The following is a 21,483-nucleotide window of genomic DNA, read 5'->3' as shown; positions in this document are numbered from 1 at the left end:
CTTTGTCAAGAATTTTATAAAATCAATTTAAATCTTCTTCCGTACTTGGCTTTTGCCTCTGGTGAGAAATTTTTAACTTGCCAATCAACAATCTGTTTTTTGAGAGTTGTCCAATGTTGTCTCCCGTGAATACTATTGGTTAAAGTTTGTACAAGTTTGTTGGGGTTCAGTAACTCCTGTCGTCTTAAGGAGCACAGGAAAGGCAATTGGAGAACATGGGATCAAATGGGGAGGAAAAACGTTCCTGGACTTAGATTATGCTGATGATTTAAGCATATTAGATGAAAGTGTGAGCAAAATGAATGAATTTTTAGAGGTTTTGCCAGTTCAGGGTGCTAAAATAGGCTTGAAAATTAATGTTAAGAAGACTTAAGTCACTAAGGCTAGGAATAAGTGAAGATGAACTGGCGACATTAGGTAACAAAAAGATTGATCAGGTTGGGAGCTTCAGTTACCTTGGTAGTATTATTAGTAAAGATGACGGGAGCAGTGAAGATGTTAAAGTAGAATAGCTAAGGCTAAGGGTGTTTTTTCACAGTTAAAAAAAGTTTGGAAGAATAGAAGATAAGTCTGCAAACCAAGATTAGAATATTGGGAGCTACAGTGATGACAGTGGTCAAATATGCCTCTGAAGCATAAGCGCTCCGAAAAGCAGATGAAAACTTGGTAGATGTTTTCCAGAGAAATTGCCTACGGATTGTTCTGGGTACCCGGCTGACTGACCGTATTTCAAACAGTAGGTTGTACGAAAAATGTGGTTCAGTCCCGCTTTCTAGGGCTATAATGAAAGAAAGGTTGAGATGGCTAGGCCACGTTCTACGGATGAAGGATGACATATTACCGAAGATTGTCCTTTTTGGCCAACCGTCTGGGGCTACACGGAAAGCACGTCGTCCTTGTCTGGGTTGGGAGGATGTCATAAATAAAGATTTAAAGAAAATGGGAACTTCTTGGGAGGGTGTAAAGAGGGAGGCTTTAAATAGATTAGGTTAGAGGAGGAGCGTGCATAGCTATGTTGGCCTCAGGTGGCTTGGTGCTGTAGATAGTTATTAGTAGAAGTAGTAGTAACTCCCGTTTTCGTTTATTATTTCTTGATCAGAAAAATCATTAGTTTTGTAACAGTATCAGCCAAGTTATTTATTTTAGTATTTTTACCATCAAACCAAAAAGGAATTCTTGACCGTAATTTTTATCTTCCATAAAGTTTTAACCATAGAAATAAGTCACCTTTGTTTGGAGAAGCTTTCTCCAAAGACTATTATCACCAAGTGAATTGAATCATTTTTATACAATTCTGAAAAAGGCTATGCCAGCTTTGCCTCTCACTGAGAATATCTGTCTTGGCTTCACTCCAATTAGCCATGGCTAAATTTCTCATCACGCCCACCTAGTTGATTTCATCACTTCCACGGATTCAAAAATCAACGCATTCAGTCTTTGCCTTTGGTCTCAGCCTAATGGACGTTTTAACATTCAAAGCTACAATTCAGAACTTTTTTCGGCTCAATTTTCTACAGTCTCTTTTTATTTTTGATGTTTCAGAAAAGACGTCTTGAAAAAGTCTTTAAGAAAATAGGCCTGGAAAAAAGTGACTCTGTTTCAGAATTCTGCATAAATGACTGTTATGAGAAGCTTTCTCAAAAAATTATCTTTTCTTCTATGTATCCAAAATCGTTCAAGTTTCCAAAAAAATTATGTTAATGAATTTAGGAAAACCAAAGATTTATAACAATACTAGCTGTTGGGGTGGCACTTCGCGCCACCCCAACACCTAGTTGGTGGGGGCGCTTCGCGCCCCCCCCAAGCCCCCCCGTGCGCGTAAGTCGTTACGCGCCATATTAGTTACGCGCCATTGTAGTTGTGTCCCTATGTCCCACCTGTGAATATATATATATATATATATATATATATATATATATATATATATATATATATATATATATATATATATATATATATATATATATATATATATATATATATATATATATATATATATATATATATATATATATATATATATATATATATATATATATATATATATATATATATATATATATATACTAGCTGTTCGTATATATACTAGCATATACTAGCTAACACCTAGTTGGTGGGGCGCTTCGCCAACCCCCCCCCCCAAGCCCCCCCGCGCGCGTAAGTCGTTACGCGCCATATTAGTTACGCGCCATTGTAGTTGTGTCCCTATGTCCCACCTGTGAATATATATATATATATATATATATATATATATATATATATATATATATATATATATATATAATATATATATATATATATATATATAATATATATATATATATATATATATATATATATATATATATATATATATATATATATATATATATATATATATATATATATATATATATATATATATATATATATATATATATATATATATATATATATATATATATATATATATATATATATACTTGCTGTTGGGGTGGCCTAGCCATCTCAACCTTTCTTTCATTATAGCCCTAGAAAGCAGGACTGAACCACATTTTTCGTACAACCTACTGTTTGAAATACGGTCAGTCAGCCGGGTACCCAGAACAATCCGTAGGCAATTTCTCTGGAAAACATCTACCAAATTTTCATCTGCTTTTCGGAGCGCTTACGCTTCAGAGGCATATTTGACCACTGTCATCACTGTAGCTTCCAATATTCTAATCTTGGTTTGCAGACTTATCTTCTATTCTTCCAAACTTTTTTTAACTGTGAAAAAACACCCTTAGCCTTAGCTCTTCTACTTTTAACATCTTCACTGCTCCCGTCATCTTTATTAATAATACTACCAAGGTAACTGAAGCTCCCAACCTGATCAATCTTTTTGTTACCTAATGTCGCCAGTTCATCTTCACTTATTCCTAGCCTTAGTGACTTAAGTCTTCTTAACATTAATTTTCAAGCCTATTTTAGCACCCTGAACTGGCAAAACCTCTAAAAATTCATTCATTTTGCTCACACTTTCATCTAATATGCTTAAATCATCAGCATAATCTAAGTCCAGGAACGTTTTTCCTCCCCATTTGATCCCATGTTCTCCAATTGCCTTTCCTGTGCTCCTTAAGACGACAGGAGTTACTGAACCCCAACAAACTTGTACAAACTTTAACCAATAGTATTCACGGGAGACAACATTGGACAACTCTCAAAAACAGATTGTTGATTGGCAAGTTAAAAATTTCTCACCAGAGGCAAAAGCCAAGTACGGAAGAAGATTTAAATTGATTTTATAAAATTCTTGACAAAGTCAACGAAGTTTTTCAACTATCTTCTGGAACATCTTTCATCTGGAATTCAAAGACCACTTGTCCATAGTCCATATTTCCTTCTGGAATATTTTTCATCTGGAATTCAGAGACCATTTGTCTATATTTCCTTCTGGAACATCTTTCATCTGGAATTCAAAGACCAGTTGTCCATATTTCCTCCTGGAATATCTTTCATCTGGAATTCAAAGACCACTTGTCCATATTCCCTTCTGGAACATCTTTCATCTGGAATTCAAAGACTACTTGTCTATATTTCCTTCTGGAACATCTTTCATCTGGAATTCAAAGACCGCTTGTCCATATTTAAAATTTATAATTGTGTTTGGGAGTTTTCCCTAGCAGGTGGAAGAATCCCCGAGCTATCCAACAGCATAAAAAAGGTGAAAATACTAGCATCAATGAATTCCAGCTATTTTCAATACTTTCTAGACCAGGTCGTTCTACTGAACAAGCAATTACAGCCCTCTTATCTAAAGTCATGACTTAGGAAATAACGGTATATATATGATACAAATAGAGCATTTCGTACCTTGAATAATTATATTGTCTTCAAAATTATATGATTTACGAATTTTGGAAAGTAAATTGATTGTTAGCAGAATTTCACGGCCCTCTACCCCAATCTATGCCCATTGATGATGCTGGTGAAATGCCCCCCCCCCCCCCCCCCCCAGGAGCTGTACTAGTTACGTTTTTCAATTTACATCAATGACCTCCCTAATTCTTTATTATGTGACAATAACCTAGTAGTTATTTTTTGGAAAGACACATCGGTATCTATTGCAACCAAGTCTCCTTCCCTCCTAATTGAAAGTCTAGTAAACGAAATGAATTCTGTAGTCCACTAGTTTTCTAGTAATTTTTCGTCCCAAAAATTCACCAAGACGGATTTCGTATTTTTTGAGAGATGAGAGCAATGCTTTTAGAAAATTAAAATCGAAGGTCTCGTTACGGTCAGAAACAGAATAAAAAAGATTTAGACATATTAGATTTCCAGCAGATTTTTTTATGAGCTTTTGTCTTTCCCTTGTCATTGTAATATTCTGAATATAATCCTAGCAGAAAGTTTAGGTCACTCAGATACTGCAAAATATCTTTTTATTTTTCCAATTATCAAAATGCTATACTATTCAAAAACAAAATCATGTCCAAAATGTTGTCTTGTTGTTTATCTAAATACATTCTCTATTCAATTCAAACCTCTCCTTATAATACAAATTAGAACCGTAAACATTCTCAGCACTTCCGTTCGTCGCTTTATATGACACAAAAATATTTCCGAAAAGATATTCTTATTTCTTAGGCATTAAATATATGCAATCATCACTTTGGCATTATGACCTTCAATCTATAAAGAAAATTTTGATGATTCTAAATATTCTTGTCGGCTGATCTCTATGTTGATATTTTCAATTGATGTACCACTTAAACTTCTAGTCTAAGTTTTGGTTCTGTCCTGTTTTCCTTCTTTTGCCTCCGATTTCAGTTGTATTGCAAGAAAGTGGTAAGGGTCTAACCTCTGGGGCTTCTACGGAGAGTATAGACTTCAATAAATGACTATGATATTACATATTGGAAAGCTGCAGTTAAATCTTGCCTGGACCAAAAGGGAGGATTTTCGTTTTTCATCAGCGAGAGCAAAAGATATCAGAGCTAAAGCAGAGTTATATTGTCAAGACTGTCTGAATTCCTTCCGCCAGCCTTTCATTTCTTGGAGCCAAGTTTCTGTTCTCGAGGGAGGGGCCTCCGTTTGAGGGGCAACCAAGTTGGCAGAAGTTTTAAATTGAAGTTGGACTGAAATTAAGACATGTGAAGATTCCCTGGCCTCATTGCGAAAATGTATTCCTAGAAAAATAATATAAAATTTTCATTCCCAAAAAGGGGCATCTTCTCATGCGTCCAAAAGTGCTGCAAATATTTTTACTAGCAATTTCTGTTTGTGATGTTGGTTAAGTATTATGATTTTATTTTCTGTATTTGGGTTGGCGATAGAGGAACCGTATCACATATAACATAATAATTGTATTTTTGGTAGTTATGTAATTGCTAATAAAAGCAAGAATAGGAAACGTATTGCTTTAAAAAATTCCTAAGGCTAACATCTTCCTTTTGGTACATACCTGAAATTTTTTTTTTATAACGATTATCTTCAAAAATAGGTATGCCAAGATTTGTTGAAAAAATAAATTGTAGAAAAAAATTGTGCCAGTGTTACACCCATCATCCGACTCCCCCGCGCACCCCTGTACCCCAAATCTCCACTGTTGCAACTTCAAACAAATGTTCCCATGTTTCACCTTTTAAACCAGAATCACACAGGGATTTTCAATTTGATTGATTGAAGAGTCATAGTCGGCCCCTCCGTCCCTCCTACTGCCAACTTTTTGGAAGAAAGGTAGGGATGCAACGTCTTCTTGAAGCGGAATCCTGCAATGCTTATCAAATGTGTGTGACTGGAGGATCCAAGTAAATCTATGACTGGAGGGCCCTAACCGTCACACAGACACACACACACACCTAACCACCGAACTTGAATAAAGTTCTCATTCCGCATCTAATTTGAACCAAAATCGTACAACAATCATTATTTAATACCAATAGGATGTACAAAGGGGGCCCATAACCCCTCTTATACCCACACACCCCATCGTCCCCTGCCGTCTCCTGACTTTTTTCAGAAAGGTAGTCAAGTTGTATCTTGTTTAAAGTGGATTCATGTGAGTATTTCCAGTTTTATTATTGGAGCCATAAACTTGACATTAGAACCATTCTATGGCGTCCTGCTCCTACAACTCCCTAACTTTCAGCTCAAACATAGGTATGTTGCACTTTATTTGGACCGAAATCCTGCAAAGATTTTCAGTCTAAATGATTGAAGGACCACATTGGGACCACTGCTCGTTCAACAACGCATCCCCACTCATCCATCAGCCTTTTTAGTAGAAAGCTAGGTATGCTGCACCTAGTTTGAATCAGAATCATTATACAATTAGAAAATGAGCATTATTGGAGACAAATTGTGACAGATGAAAACCTTGTTTACCCCCTCTCTTTCTTCCTACCGAAGTTTTGCAGAAAGATAGCCATGTTGTACTTTGCTTGAAGCGAAACCAAGGAAGGATTCTTAATTTATATTAGTTGGAGGCATAAAATGGATCCACGGCTGATCCCAACTACATACCCTGATTCTTCCAACGAATTTTTTCTAGCAAAACAATAGGTATGTTCCGCCTTTGTTTGAGAAGGAGTCACACAATTTTTTTTTAATTGAGGTTGATAAGAGAACCAGAAGTGAGCCCTAGTCCCCTCCAATTCCTCTGCCAAGATTTCAGGGCATATATAATTATTTTCCACCTTATTTCAACCAAATTTATGGCATAATTATCAGTCACTATCGCTGGAGAACCAAAGTAGTTCCATGCCCCCCCCCCTCCACCCATCGCTCTCTGTCCACCAACTTTGTATCTAAAAGGTATACACATTCCATCTTGTTTGAAGAAAATTCACGCGAGAATTTTCAATCTATAGAGTGGGGTGCATATTTGTCTCATAGTCCCTTCACAACCCCTATCCCCACCCTTGATAATTAAATCTAATTAGGAAAAGGGCAGACATGTTGAACTTTGTTTGGACCGGAATCACGCAATGATTTTTAATTTGATCACTTTATTTTAAGCTGTATAAGTTTAGGCATGTAGTAAATAATGACGAAGACCACACTGCCTTTCCATTTGTTTCAGTCTTGGCTGAAGTTTTTATTAAGAAGTAATGATGCCTAGACTATTTTAAAAAATGTATTTTTAACCGAGAACTTTTATTATGTGTTATTGTTTATTATTTTCCCTTAGATATAGGGTCAAAATATTCAAATAAGTTTTGTTCGTTCAAGTCTTGGGAAAAAAGTTCTCATTATTCTCTCTTCTGTATTTCTATTAGGCATGTATGATTTTTTGCAAGATTTTTAGCGAAAAATAATATTTGAAAGGTTGAAGCAGGACTATACAATTATTCTCAATCTGTATGATTAGAGTCATCAAGACGCTTTTTCAATCCCTCCAAGGCCACATTCTATCATCATCGGCTTTTAAGCACAAAGTTGGGAAGTTTTTTTTTTCACCAATTGGCTTGAAATGCATGGGACAAATAGGTGAAATTTTTTCTTCCCCAAATGGTTACACAACAATTACAAATAATAATCCAAAGCAATGGCATGACTTTGCAATTATGTGTAAAATATTTATGTGGTAGTCACTCGGGGACTGAGAGAGAACCAAGTTGTTTTACCACAAAATACATTGTAAACAAGTAAAAAGTTTTGATTTGGTTAAAGTAATAAGTATTAGTTTATAAATACGATCCATCTTAAAAGTAACAACATTGATTGTGTGACAGGAAATGTGTAATAAAGTTAGGTAAAACTTTACTTTCGTCACAAGCTGTCTAAACTGGAAACTATGCTGTTAAGCAGCATAATTTCCATATTGTAGCACTTAGAAATGCTAATTCTAGAAACGCATCCATTTCTAGATGACCCTCCTCCTCCATGGGCAAACTAAAAAAACATAAAGTGGGCAGGGTTTTGAAACTGAGGGAAAAGTTGGGGTTGTACAATATGAATGAAATTACATTTAAAATACTAATTCCAGTCATCACTGGTTATTTCTGTATAGTAGTAAGTCCAAAGATAATCAAAAAACTTACACTTCCATTAATGCTTATATCCAAGATGGTTCACTTTCACTTTGGAGTTTAAATTAGCCAGCTGTTTCTGAACAATTTTTTAATAGTAGCTGTTGTGACATTGGCCTGTTCCGAAATTTGAACCGGCAAATCAGAGTGATTAGTTAAATATTACGAAAGGAATGCAGTGCATAGTCCGATTTTGTCTAAATTTGCTTACAGCGGGGCGAGGTCTGATTGGTTAAGCCTTGTTTGTTATGGTCATGATGTTTCATCATTACAACCCCATTTTCCCCAGAAATTGCGGTTAGTCTAGGGCAAGCTTCTGTGGTGGTAAAAGTTCGAAACGAGGATACTGTAGTTTTTTGTGAGTTTTTATTATTTTTATTATTTTTATTGCTGCATATAGCTAGATTCTGATGATTACATATTGTTTCTATGTCATTATTCATTCGTATTGCCCAACCTCAACGCTTCCTTCAACTTCAAAACCCTGCCCACTGTATGCATTTTTAGTTTCGTTGAAGGTGGATTTTAGAAAGCTAAAACATGGATGTGCTTCTCTAATAATGACAAAGAAACAATATGCGATCATCAGAATCTTGCTATATGCAGTAATACGCATTTTTGGAACCTTGTGACGAAAGTAAAGCTTTACCTAAAGTTAGTTTATTTTAAGACCCCAGTGTTATTTTAAGACCATCTTTAAAAAAAAAAGTTACATTATTTGTTATTATTTAATTCTTCTTGTGGTATGTCATTTTCAAAGTTTTAAGGGAGTTGAAAATTACTCAACTAAATCCATGGTGAAGGAACAAAATCATGTTTTGCTTTCACAAAAATTCCACCGGCGAAGCCAAATGAACGTTGCTGCAACCCTTCGTGTTGTCATAGCAACGGTAGATGTGGTTTATAGTAATGGGAACAATACGAATCTAACTTAACAAAATGGGAACATAATTAAATTTATATGGGAACATAATTTAGGACATAATTAAACTTTCATCCATATTCATTTTAAAAGTCAAATTTTAAAAATAAACTCGAAATTTTGCGCAGAGCTAAGCAATAACTGCAACTGGCTTTCCGCCTCAACCTACTCGAGGCCTGAACTTCTCCCAAAAAGTACCTGCTTCCTTCAAAACTTTTCTTATGACCTGTTTGAACCCATTCGGGTACGTCCTGCTTTTGGTTCGACCCAGCTGAATTCCCAGAAATAACGATTTTTGAAGATCCACCGTCTGTAAAATATATTCATTCATTCATTCATAACCTAACTTTCTCAACCCCTTATCTGATTACAACCCTAGAGAATGGTGTTGGACCACACTTTTCGTGGTTTATTGTTTAAACTGGCTGTTCAAAGGAGTTGTTAAAACTATCCTTAGCCATAAATCCTCTGGAAAACATCCACCATATTTTTTCAATCTTCCAAAGTAAACACGTATCAGAACCATGCCTTACCGCTGGCATTGCCTGTAGCAGCTATTATCCTAATCTGAGGAAAACTGTTTCTTCTATTCTTCTAAATCTCTTACAACTGCAAAAACAAACCCTACCCTTTGGCAATTTTAGTTTTACCAAAATGGCCTACTACCTTACTTACTACCTTACCTCTTCTACCCTTACTAATAATACTACTTAATAGATGAAGCTACCCACTCAGTCAGTTTTGACCAAAAAATTGGAGGGCACCTAGGCCCCCTCCCATGCTTATTTTTTTCCTAAGTCAACGGATCAAAATTTTGAGATAGCCATTTTGTTCCGCATAGTCGAATGACCATAATAACTATGTCTTTGGGGATGATTTACTCCCCCACAGTCCCTGGGGGAGGGGCTGAAAGTTACAAACTTTGACCAGTGTTTACATACAGTAATGGTTATTGGGAAGTGTACAGACGCTTTCAGGGGGATTCATTTCTTTGGGGGGGTTTGAGGGGAGGGGGCTATGTGGGAGGATCTTTCCTTGGAGGAATATGTCATTGGGAAAGAGAAACTCAATGAAAAGGGGGTATTTTCTAGCATTACTATAAAAAAAATGAAAAAATAAACATGAAAAAGTTTTTTCAGTTGAAAGTAAGGAGTAACATTAAAACTTAAAGCGAACAGAGATTATTAAGCATATGAGGGGTTCTGAAAATACTTTAGCATAAAGAGCGAGGTACTTAGGAGGAGATAAATACATCGCTCTTTATGCTAAAGTATTTTTAGTAACTTCAACTACTTATTCTACGGCCTTTCTGATTCATGGGTCATTCTTAAAGAATTGGGACAAAACTTAAGATCTAGTATAAAGTGCGAGGTATTAACGAGGGGACAAAAGTTTGTTATGTAAGTTAATTCTTTAGCTACGTATATCTTTTACTAATAAAAACGTTCGTTAAAAATTAAAAGTTCTAGTTGCCTTTTTAAATAACCGAAAAATTGGAGGGAAACTACGCCTCCTTCCCCACCCCCTATTTCTCAAAATCGTCTGATCAAAATTAAGAGAAAGCCATTTAGCCAAAAAAACGAATTAATATGAAAATTTCATTTTAATAATTTATGTGCGGAGAGCCAAAATCAAACACGCATTAATCCAAAAACGTTCAGAAATTAAATCAAAAAACTAGTTTTTTTAACTGAAAGTAATGAGCAACATTAAAACTTAAAACGGACAGAAATTACTCCGTTTATGAAATGGGTTGTCCCCTCCGCAATCCCTCGCTTTTTACGCTAAAGTTTGACTCTTTGCCACAATTCTAATTTTTAAAACAATTAAAAATTTTAGCGTAAAGAGCGAGGGATTGCGGAGGGGAAAACCCATTTCATAAACGGAGTAATTTCTGTCCGTTTTAAGTTTTAATGTTGCTCCTTTCTTTCAGTTAAAAAAAACTAGTTTCTTTTTATTTAATCGAAAATCGAGATCAATTTATGCCTACTTTCAAAGTAAAAGGGCAAATTTATCATAGAGCAGGGTCCCTTCTACCATTTTCAGGTGAGAATCATAAATTTTTACAGCTGTACTTCATCAGTGATAGCAATTCTGAATTGAATGCACGTTGTGAAATGTCTCCCGACGTTGAAAGGACTATCGTTTCCCAATTGCAACATCTTTTCCACGAAAATAATGATTTAGTGCATCTGTTCAAAACAGCAATCGATTTGATGCCTACTGATACGCATAAAATTGTTATTTCCGCTGACAAAGCGCCTACTGGTGAACATGTGCATAGATACAATGCTCCAACTATCGACGAAGTGGAAATCGTTATGGTGGGTGATCAGTTTTTACATCGAGATACTATTCTTCATAAGCGAAACGCTCAGTTGGTAAGAATTGCTGAAACTCATCGATGCTACGATGCCCTACAATATCCTATCATTTTTTGGGATGGAGCCGACGGCTATCACTTTAATAATAAATTGATAGATCCATCCACTAATAATCAAACGGATAAGAAATGCAGTGCAATGAAATATTATTCCTATAGACTAATGATTCGTCACAATGAAGATAATTATATTTTAAAATGCCGTCAATTGTTTATTTTTGGAATCCAACGTGCAACAAAGAGCCCTGAATCCACCGGATACAACGTTAACTGCTTTGTTTTCGGTATGCCAAAATAATTCTTTTGCTAAAAAACTGCTGTATACTGTAGTGCCTTCGTATTACACGTGGAATGCTAAAAATAAATCATTTGAACGTCGTAAACAGGGTTAGTCAGTCGACGGCCAACCTACCATCTTCAAAGATATCACGATAGGAAGACTCTACACCATTCACCCCAATCAACATGAATGCTTCTTTCTCCGCCTGCTTTTGGTGAGTGTACCCGGTCCGACGTCCTTTGAGTATTTGAGAACTGTAAACGGTGCTATACATGACACTTACCGTAGTGCTTGCCAAGCTCTGAATTTATTGGAGAATGACCTGCACTGGGATAACTGCATCAATGACGCGTGCGAAACGTCAACTCCCAAGTCAAATTCGTGCATTGTTTGGAATCAAACTAACAACTTGCTCTCCTTCAGCTCCTACAGAGCTATGGGAGAAATGTAAATCGAAAATGGCCGAGGATATACTCCATCGAAAACGGTTAGAGACGTCAGATATGACTTTTGATTTTACATCAGAAATTTATAACTACACTTTAGTTATTATTGATGATTTGTGCTTATATATGGCAAACAAACCTCTTCAGGATTTGGGAATGCCTTCACCTAATCATACCGCTGCTGTTTCGACATGTGTAGAATTGGATCGTGAACAAAGTTACAACACGAGTGATCTATTGCCGTATGTACAAAATAATGTTTCTAAGTTAACGTCTGAGCAAAAAGACATTTATGATACGATAATGCATTGTGTCAATAACAACGTTGGAGAAATATTCTTTTTGGATGCACCAGGTGGTACTGGTAAAAAGTTTGTGATAAAACTGATTCTGGCATCATTTCGATCAAAAAATGATATAGCGTTGGCAATTGCGTCGTCCGGAATAGCCGCAACGTTGTTGCTTGGTGGCAGAACTGCTCATTCCGCTTTGAAATTGCCTCTGAATTTGTATTCTACGGAAACTCCCTCGTGCAATATTTCCAAATCATCTGGGATGGTAAAGTATTGCAGCAATGCAAACTTATTATTTGGGACGAGTGCACAATGGCACACAAAAATCGCTCGAGGCTCTGGAGCAATCATTGCGAGATTTGCGAGGAAATTCGAAACCCTTTGGCAGCACATTAATATTGTTTGCGGGAGATTTCAGGCAAACATTAACTATAATACCTAGATCAACCCCTGCAGACGAAATGAATGCTTGCCTGAAAAATTCTAATTTATTGGCACACGTAAAGACATTAAAATTAACTACAAATATGCATGTCCTATTGAGAAACGATGACTCTGGTTAAACATTTTCAGATTAATTGCTGGCAATTGGAAACGGAAAGTTCCCAGTAGAGTCAATTTCAGAACGTATACAACTGCCTGCTTAATTCTGTAATTTAGTGACTTCCAAAAATGAATTGGTTGAAAAAGTATTTCCGAATATTCTAACCAATTATAAAAATCATAAATGGCTAAGTGAACGAGCGATTCTGGCAGCCAAGAATAAAGACGTCCACGAAATCAACAATATTGTTTTGACCAAGATTCGAGACCAGGCAGTCCTTTACAAGTCAGTCTACACAGTTCTGGAAGTAAATGAAACGGTTAGTTATCCATCTGAATTTTAAATTCCCTGAATCTCCCAGGGTTTCCACCACACGTGCTACAACTAAAAATAGGCGTACCAATAATATTGTTACGAAATATCAACCCACCAAAGCTTTGCAATGGCACTCGACTTGCCGTAAAAAAAAAAACAATGGAAAACGTAAAAGAGGCAACAATTTTGACAGGGCCTTTTGAGGGTGAGGCTCTTCTTATTCCTCGCATTCCCATGATTCCAACGGATCTGCCTTTCCAATTTAAAAGATTGCAATTCCTAATTCGATTAGCAATTGCAATCACCATCAACAAAGCTCAAGGGCAATCATTAGAAAAATGCCGTATAGATCTTTATACAGTTTTTTTTTTTTTTCATGGACAATTTTACGTTGCATGTTCGAGGGTCGGTAAACCTGACAATCTATTTATATGCAACGACAATGGGACAGCGAAGAATGTTGCATTATTGGGACAAATTGTGACAGATGAAAACCTTGTTTACCCCCTCTCTTTCTTCCTACCGAAGTTTTGCAGAAAGATAGCCATGTTGTACTTTGCTTGAAGCGAAACCAAGGAAGGATTCTTAATTTATATTAGTTGGAGGCATAAAATGGATCCACGGCTGATCCCAACTACATACCCTGATTCTTCCAACGAATATTTTCTAGCAAAACAATAGGTATGTTCCGCCTTTGTTTGAGAAGGAGTGAAACAATTTTTTTTTTAATTGAGGTTGATAAGAGAACCAGAAGTGAGCCCTAGTCCCCTCCAATTCATCTGCCAAGATTTTAGGGCATATGTAATTATTTTCCAACCTGTTTCAACCAAATTTATGGCATAATTATCAGTCACTATCGCTGGAGAACCAACAATTCCAAAGAAGTAACATAGTTTCCATATAGTCCAAAGATAATCAAAAAACTTACACTTCCATTAATGTTAATATCCAAGATGGTTTATTTTCACTTTCGAGTTTAAATTAGCCAGCTGTTTCTGAACGATTTTTTAATAGTAGTTGTTGTGACATTGGCCTGTACCGAAATTTGAACCGGCAAATCTGAGTGGTAAGTTAAATATTACGAAAGGTATGCAGTGCAAAGTCCGATTTTGCTTACATTTGCTTACAGCGGGGCGAGGTCTGATTGGTTAAGCCTTATTTGTTATGGTCATGACGTTTCATCATTGCAACCCCATTTTCCCCAGAAATTGCGGTTAGTCTATGGCAAGCTTCTGTGGTGTTAAAAGTTCGAAAAGAGGATACTGTAGTTTCTTGTGAGTTTCTATTATTTTTTTTTTTGAATTACTGCATATAGCTAGATTCTGATGATTACATATTGTTTCTATGTCATTATTCATTCGTATTGCCCAACCTCAACGCTTCCTTCAACTTCAAAACCCTGCCCACTGTATGCATTTTTAGTTTCGTTGAAGGTGGATTTTAGAAAGATAAAAAATGGATGTGCTTCTCTAATACTGTCAAAGAAACAATATGCGATCATCAGAATCTTGATATATGCAGTAATACGCATTTTTGGAACCTTGTGACGAAAGTAAAGCTTTACCTAAAGTTAGTTTATTTTAAGAGCCCAGTGTTATTTTAAGACCATCTTTAAAAAAAGTTACATTATTTGTTATTGTTTAATTCTTCTTGTGGTATGTCATTTTCAAAGTTTTAAGGGAGTTGAAAATTACTGAACTAAATCCATGGTGAAGGAACAAAATCATGTTTTGCTTTCACAAAAATTCCACCGGTGAAGCCAAATGAACGTTGCTGCAACGCTTCATGTTGTCATAGCAACGGTAGATGTAGTTTATCATAACAATGGGAACAATACGAATCTAACCTAACAAAATGGGAACATAATTAAATTTATATGGGAATATAATTTAGGACATAATTAAATTTTCATCCATATTCATTTTAGAAGTCAAATTTTAAAAATAAACTCGGAATTTTGCGCAGAGCTAAGTAATTACTGCAACTGGTTTTCCGCGCAAAATTCAGACCTACTCGAGGCCTGAACTTCTCCCAAAAAGTACCTGCTTCCTTCAAAACTTTTCTTATGACCTGTTTGAACCCATTCGGGTACGTCCTGCTTTTGGTTCGACCCAGCTGAATTGCCAGAAATAACGATTTTTGAAGACCCACCGTCTGTAAAATATAACCTAACTTTCTCAACCCCTTATCTGATTACAACCCTAGAGAATGGTGTTGGACCACACTTTTCGGGGTTTATTGTTTAAACTGGCTGTTCAAAGGAGTTGTTAAAACTATCCTTAGCCATAAATCCTCTGGAAAACATCCACCATATTTTTTCAATCTTCCAAAGTAAACACGTATCAGAACCATGCCTTACCGCTGCCATTGCCGTAGCAGCTATTATCCTTATCTGAGGAAAACTGTTTCTTCTATTCTTTCAAATCTCTTACAACTGCAAAAAAACACCCTGTCCTTTGGCCATTTTAGTTTTATCTTTACTACCTCTTCTACCCTCACTAATAATACTATTAGTAGATGAAGCTACCCACTCAGTCAGTTTTTTCGTCATTTAATATCAACCCTTCATCTTCGTCCATTCCTAAGTGGAAGTGGCTTAATTTTCAGAGTTTTAATTTTTAGACACATTTTTGCTTTCTGGAGAGCGGAAACTTCCTGCAATCCATTCATCCTGCTAATATGTAGGATATATTTAGTTCTCAATACAATTCAAAATCAACTTAGAATGCTTAGACAGCCTCACATTTAACAAATAATATTTTCTTCTGATTTTTTTTTTTGTACTAATTGCATCTTTTTTGTCGTATGCCTATTTCAATTTTGCCTTATAATTTGTCAGTTTGTTTTTCCAGGAATCATTCAGTTAATATTTCTCTGAACTGACGGTAAAAAAGTTTTGAATTGTGATTTAACTTGTCCTTAATTTTTTCTTTCTGTCTTCTGCTCTTTATTTTCTTTTGACGTTTTTCAATTCATTCCTTTTACAGTTGTTTCACTTTAATTGGTTTTAGATTTTGATGCTCGGTTTTTCTGGTGTTGGACAGACTTTCAGTCATACGCTGAGTGTTTATTAGCATTTAGCCTTGTCTGTGCTTTTCTACTATTATTGTTTTCTGAAGAAACCATTTTCATTGAAGGAATTGGCCTGATATCGCTATCAATAGAAGCTTTACTTGCAGTCCCGCAATTTCATAGAAATTTTTGCACAAAATCAACTTTTGGAATGAGGTGAGAATTAAAGCAAAACATTCCCCTTAGTTTTTGTATTTCTTCTCTCCCTTCTCTTTTTATTAAGATTTTTTTTTCTAATAAATTTTTTTTATTCATCTAATAAAATCTTATTTTATCTAATAAAATTCTAGTAAAATTCTATTAAAATTCATCTAATAATTAAATCTTTTTTTTTAAGATAATAAATCTTTTTTTAGGAATTATCTTCTTATTTCTTTTTATTAGGAAATTTGAAATACAAATGGATACGTTGTAAGTAAAACTGGCATATTTTGTTATTCCTAAGATTTAATAATATTAAAATAAGGAACTGGAATTCAGTATTAACAACAATGTCGTTTACGAAAAATGCAGAGCACTTAGATAACTAGATGCCATGTTTAAATTCTAAAAATGTGCTCTAATGCTTACCCCCAAGCCCTGCCGTAATTCGATGAGTCGCTGTTTTGATGGTGGCGCTGGCAACGACTTCTTTTTGGCAGATTTTGTTATTGAGCCTAAATACGCTCTTGGAATAGAAGAAGTGCTCCTATTAAAGCATTAAAGAGCAAAAGAGGTAGTAGAAGCCTTATGATTTCCTTAACCTGAAGCCAGTTAGGCTTTATGCCATGTCGTAAAGAGTTTTTTGCAATCCAAGAATTTGATGAATTTTCCACATTTTCTCAGACTGTAAGTGCAATTCAAAACCGAAAGAAAAAACTGTGGTTGTAGCTTCACGGCATGATTTTAAAACTTTTAGAATTCGCAAAATGACAAGTTTTCTGGTGATAGCTCTGCCTAGTTGCAGGAGAGAGTTCGTTTTTTATTCAATAAATGGAGAGTCGTCTCACAAGGCGTTATTGTTTTCTCCCAAGGGACTTCCCAGTGAATCAAGTTATAGTCCCCTGAAGAAAGTGAAGGAGGCAATGGGAGAAGATATAGTGGATCGAGAGCGAGTGGACATATTGGTAGATGTTAAACATTTCACTTGGCTACAGTGCTCGAAAAAAAAAATTCTAAGAACCTCCTTTGAGATTTAGCGGTATTACTGATAATGGAAATGTTGGTTAGAATGACAAAGCCGTACTACGTCGACTAGGTATTTATCTGAATTTATGTGAGAAAATTTGTCCGTTTGACGAAATTTTGTCCATTTGATCTTGTTGACATCTCTTTGAAAAAAATAGACTGAGAAGAAAAATACAAGACCCTAATCCTATTGGTTTCATCTTAGCATAGAAATGTATTGGAATGCCAGCAACACGTGCTACTGCAGAAAGGGCTTCTTTCCATGCTCCACTTGTTTTATTGTAAGGTGAGCTTATCTTCACTCATACCAACAAGGATGAAACATCCCCTGTTTGTCCATGACCAATTAGGGGTTGACGACAGTAAGTGGTAGAAAGCCTTAATTTGACCGTCTCTGTGTTTACCATTTAGATTTCTGCCATTGTTAATGTATCAGGGTTAAAACTAAAAAACTGGAAATAGGTTCAAATTAAATGTTGCACCACCATTAGTGTAATAAAAATAGACTTGCCTCCATTCAGCTAGAAGTCGATCTGGGGCTGTGGCGTACGATTGAAAAAAGTATGATTCTAAGAGGACAGGAAACTGACAACAAGGGGGAGCCAAGCAATCTCGGCATCGAAGGTTTTTCTGCTAGTCCCCGAAGCCGCGCCGAAAGTCGGCGGCCCGCCGCCAAAAATAACTCAACGGGCCGCCGCCGAAAACATGTCGGCGCGCCGCCATGAGGTTCGGCGGCGGCGATCCGCCGATGAATAACTGTCGCCGATTTTTATTTAGTCCTATATAGCTTATCCAAGTGAGTACAGCTGTAACTACGGACGTTCTATTGTCTGTGCCATCTGTGGGTGATTTTCAGCGATTTTACGCTGAATTTAGCGATTAGTCACTGCCAAACGTTCGATGTTATCTCCACATCGCGTGAACAAGCTCATTTTTATACGTGATAATTACAAGGTAGTCAAAGCTTTCAAAGGAATAATTTAAGCTTTTGCACTCAGCTACAATGGATCTTTTTTTCTTTTCTTTGTTATTATTATATACATTCAGTATTAAAGGGTATTTGGTATTTGAACACGGATTCCAAACTCTCAATCTTATGAATAGTCCTACACTCATATTTTCTAGTCTACCGCTTGCTGAGTTAAACGTAAATCTCACGATCTAGAAACCTCCGCTAGTTTTTGCAAAGTCATGTCGTAAGGCGAATATTGTAGATTTAAGTAGCCTATGTATAAACACTGCCTAAACACTCGGACAAGATATTATATAACTAGGTAACGATGAAAGAAAGAGAATTCAGGGCTTATAAATATTGTGAAAAACGGTAAGAATTTCTGTAAAGACAGTATTAAAAATTCCAAAGAAAATTAAAAAAGTTACTGAAAAATGCCTTAAAAATTGCGAAAACGCCGAAAAATAGGTGGCGCGCCGCCGATAGTTTTTCGGCGGTGCACCGCCAAAAAAATTTTCGGCGCGGCTTCGGCGACTATTTTCTGCAAGTGGGCTTTTTACTTGTTACCAATTTCCGTGCTTCCTTTTCGCCGTTTGGGTTAACGGATACAACGGCTGATTTAGTATGAACAGTTTAAGGCTTTATGGTGTATCAGTTATCTGTGTTTTTTTTTTAGAAGGCCAAATATTGCATAGAAACAAATAGAATTATTTTTAGACGTTCATTTTGGCAAAACTTAACATTAACCGTTGCAATTAATAGCACATCATTTTTTCTGCAGTGATATCCCACTTTTTTCATGAGTTTAGCACAAGTTCTCTACGAAGGGATTGGGCTTTTTGCTTGTTACTAAGTTGTGTGTTTCTATTTTGCCGTTTAGGTTTAATAAATAAAATAGCTAATTTAGCATGAACAATCTTGAGCTTTATGTTGCATCAATTGAGGTCTTAAACTGCAGAGAAACAAACAATAGGTAAATGCAAACTGAACAATTCCAATTGTAAGAATATAAAATAAACTATTGCAATAAACAAAATGCTACTTATTCTGCAATAATTAGTGCAATTTTCCCCGTGAGTTATCAAGAGTCACTTTGGTGGGGGGGGGGGGGGCTTTTCTCTTATAACTTTAATTCGTGTTTTAGTTTCTACCGTTTTGGAATTGACTGATACAACGGGTAATTTAACATGTACAGTTTTGATTCGTATGTTGTGTCAGTTATGTGCAGGGATTTTACTAGAAAATGACAGAGGAGGGTCAATCAATGGGTCTTATATTCTATTTTAGTAGGAATGGGAGTACCGTCTTTGTTTCCAATTCTTTAATTAATATTTTTTATTCTAATTCTTAATTCTTCAGACATAGGCTACTCTTATACCTTAGTAGTGTTTTATTATTAGTGAATATAGTTTCAAAGAAACAATGTCAAATCTCGTCTTTTTTTTTTCTTTTCACTGGTTTTAATCGTCCTCCTAGCTTTTGAGCCAAAGACAGGGGAGAAAGATGTATTTTGACTACCAGACTACCATATTAACATACTATATACTATCATATTGTATGCCTTATTAGTTTGGAAAATTTTAATCTGACATGAAAAATGATATTAGAACAAAAGTAAAACAGTTCAAAATAGGGATGATACCTTTTTATTGACAGTGAATAGATATAAAATTATTTAACTGGATATTTCGAACACATATACAGTGTTCATCATCAGCAGTAAAATCCCCTCCATGGGAAGGGTTTTACTGGGTTTTAACCCCCCTCCCTCCAAAAAAAATTCACCAACTCGTTAAAAGGTTACAAAAAAGCTTATAAACAAAGTTTTTGATGCGTTTTTTTTAAGTTTTTCGCGTAAACATCCCTCCCTCTCCCGCACAAAAATACCTTCCCCCTCCGAACAAAAGTTATGTGTACGGTATTGGAAATATACCCTTATTTTTCTATTTAGTATAAGATGATCCAAGAATTCCTAATTTTTGCGATTTATTATTGTACTATAAATCATGCATAATAGCATATTCCAAGTGCTTCAGAGAAAAAGGTATAATTTCAGATAGACAATCAATTCTTTTTGGGAAAATGCAAACAATCAAGTCCATTATTTATTATTATTTTTTTTTTGCTACGTTTAGCCTTTGTCGAAGCTTCGCTAAATGCTAATATTACCTTTAGCACACATTTTGTTGTCTAAGAATTTAAAATAAATGGATCATTTCCTGCTTCTTTTTCAGCATCGCCTTTAATTCCTTATATAGGGTGAAATTGGTGGGAGTTTTTTTTTTCATACTGTCTAATTGTCTTATTTCTAGTCGTCAGATGGTGATCATGTGGTTTTGTGGTGATGCTTTCAAAACTTACTATTTCATATCTCGAGAAGCACCGTATCAATTTGTTATATGTGGCGTACTTCAAATATGCATGGATTTGGCTATTCTTGGGCAAATCTTCTGGTATGGCAGTCGTTGGCGTGAAAAATTGAAAAAAGGAAGTGAAGAAAGCCAGTGACCTAGTTTGATCTTTATATCTAGTCTTTTTGATATTTTAGAAATTTCATTTGATTTTTATGAAAGAAGTTGCAATGTAGTATGCCTGTTGTAATGATAACTTTATGGTGACAGTATTTTATTATTAAGTACATACAACTATGTTTATCAGAAACTAAGATAGTAATCCAGTTATTTATGCCAAAATCATTTAAAAAAAAAAAAATCGATTTTGAATTAAGGATGGAGCTTCATTACGTTCAGAATTGTTTCTATCGGCTACACTTTCTGAGATAGGACACATTAAGTATTACATGAGTAGGAACTTACCTTCTGAGGTAAAGCAAATATCACCAGTTTTTCCACGGCCGAAAAATTAATAGTTTAGTTGCTTTCCACATGACATATTAGAAGTACATAATCCATTATCTATGTTCAGTTGAAAATAAGTTGGCAAACACGGAAAGATCACGAAAAACCTTTTGAGAAAATTTTGCATCCTCCTTTTTCTGTATCAAAATAAAAAAATCACTGTTTTGGGGTTTTTTCAAAAGCTTGAAAATGTGGGTACTCAATTTTGGTAGAGCCAGCCGAATAAGGACCAGATTTTTTTTTATTATCAGGCT

At 35.6% G+C, this 21,483-nt stretch overlaps 1 protein-coding gene across 5 annotated transcripts in view; it reads left to right on the top strand.

The window, feature by feature from the left end:
* The window catches only part of LOC136028092 (solute carrier family 66 member 2-like), a 40,731-nt gene extending 19,706 nt beyond the window's left edge, over window positions 1-21,025 (top strand). For 4 of the 5 annotated variants that reach the window (XM_065705712.1, XM_065705713.1, XM_065705710.1 and 1 more), the window contains exons 4-5: window positions 16,192-16,408; window positions 20,684-20,960. In XM_065705712.1, the coding sequence (XP_065561784.1) occupies window positions 16,192-16,408; window positions 20,684-20,879 (413 nt within the window). In that variant the 3' untranslated portion in view covers window positions 20,880-20,960. Of the gene's footprint in view, window positions 1-16,191; window positions 16,409-20,683 lie in introns of all 5 variants that reach the window. The other variant, XM_065705714.1, reaches the window with a different exon arrangement.
* The last annotated feature ends 458 nt before the right edge of the window (window positions 21,026-21,483 follow it).

Source organism: Artemia franciscana, chromosome 6 (genome assembly GCF_032884065.1).
Source record: "Artemia franciscana chromosome 6, ASM3288406v1, whole genome shotgun sequence".
In the NCBI taxonomy this organism is placed as follows: domain Eukaryota; kingdom Metazoa; phylum Arthropoda; class Branchiopoda; order Anostraca; family Artemiidae; genus Artemia; species Artemia franciscana.
This window is presented reverse-complemented; position numbering and strand designations above follow the sequence as displayed.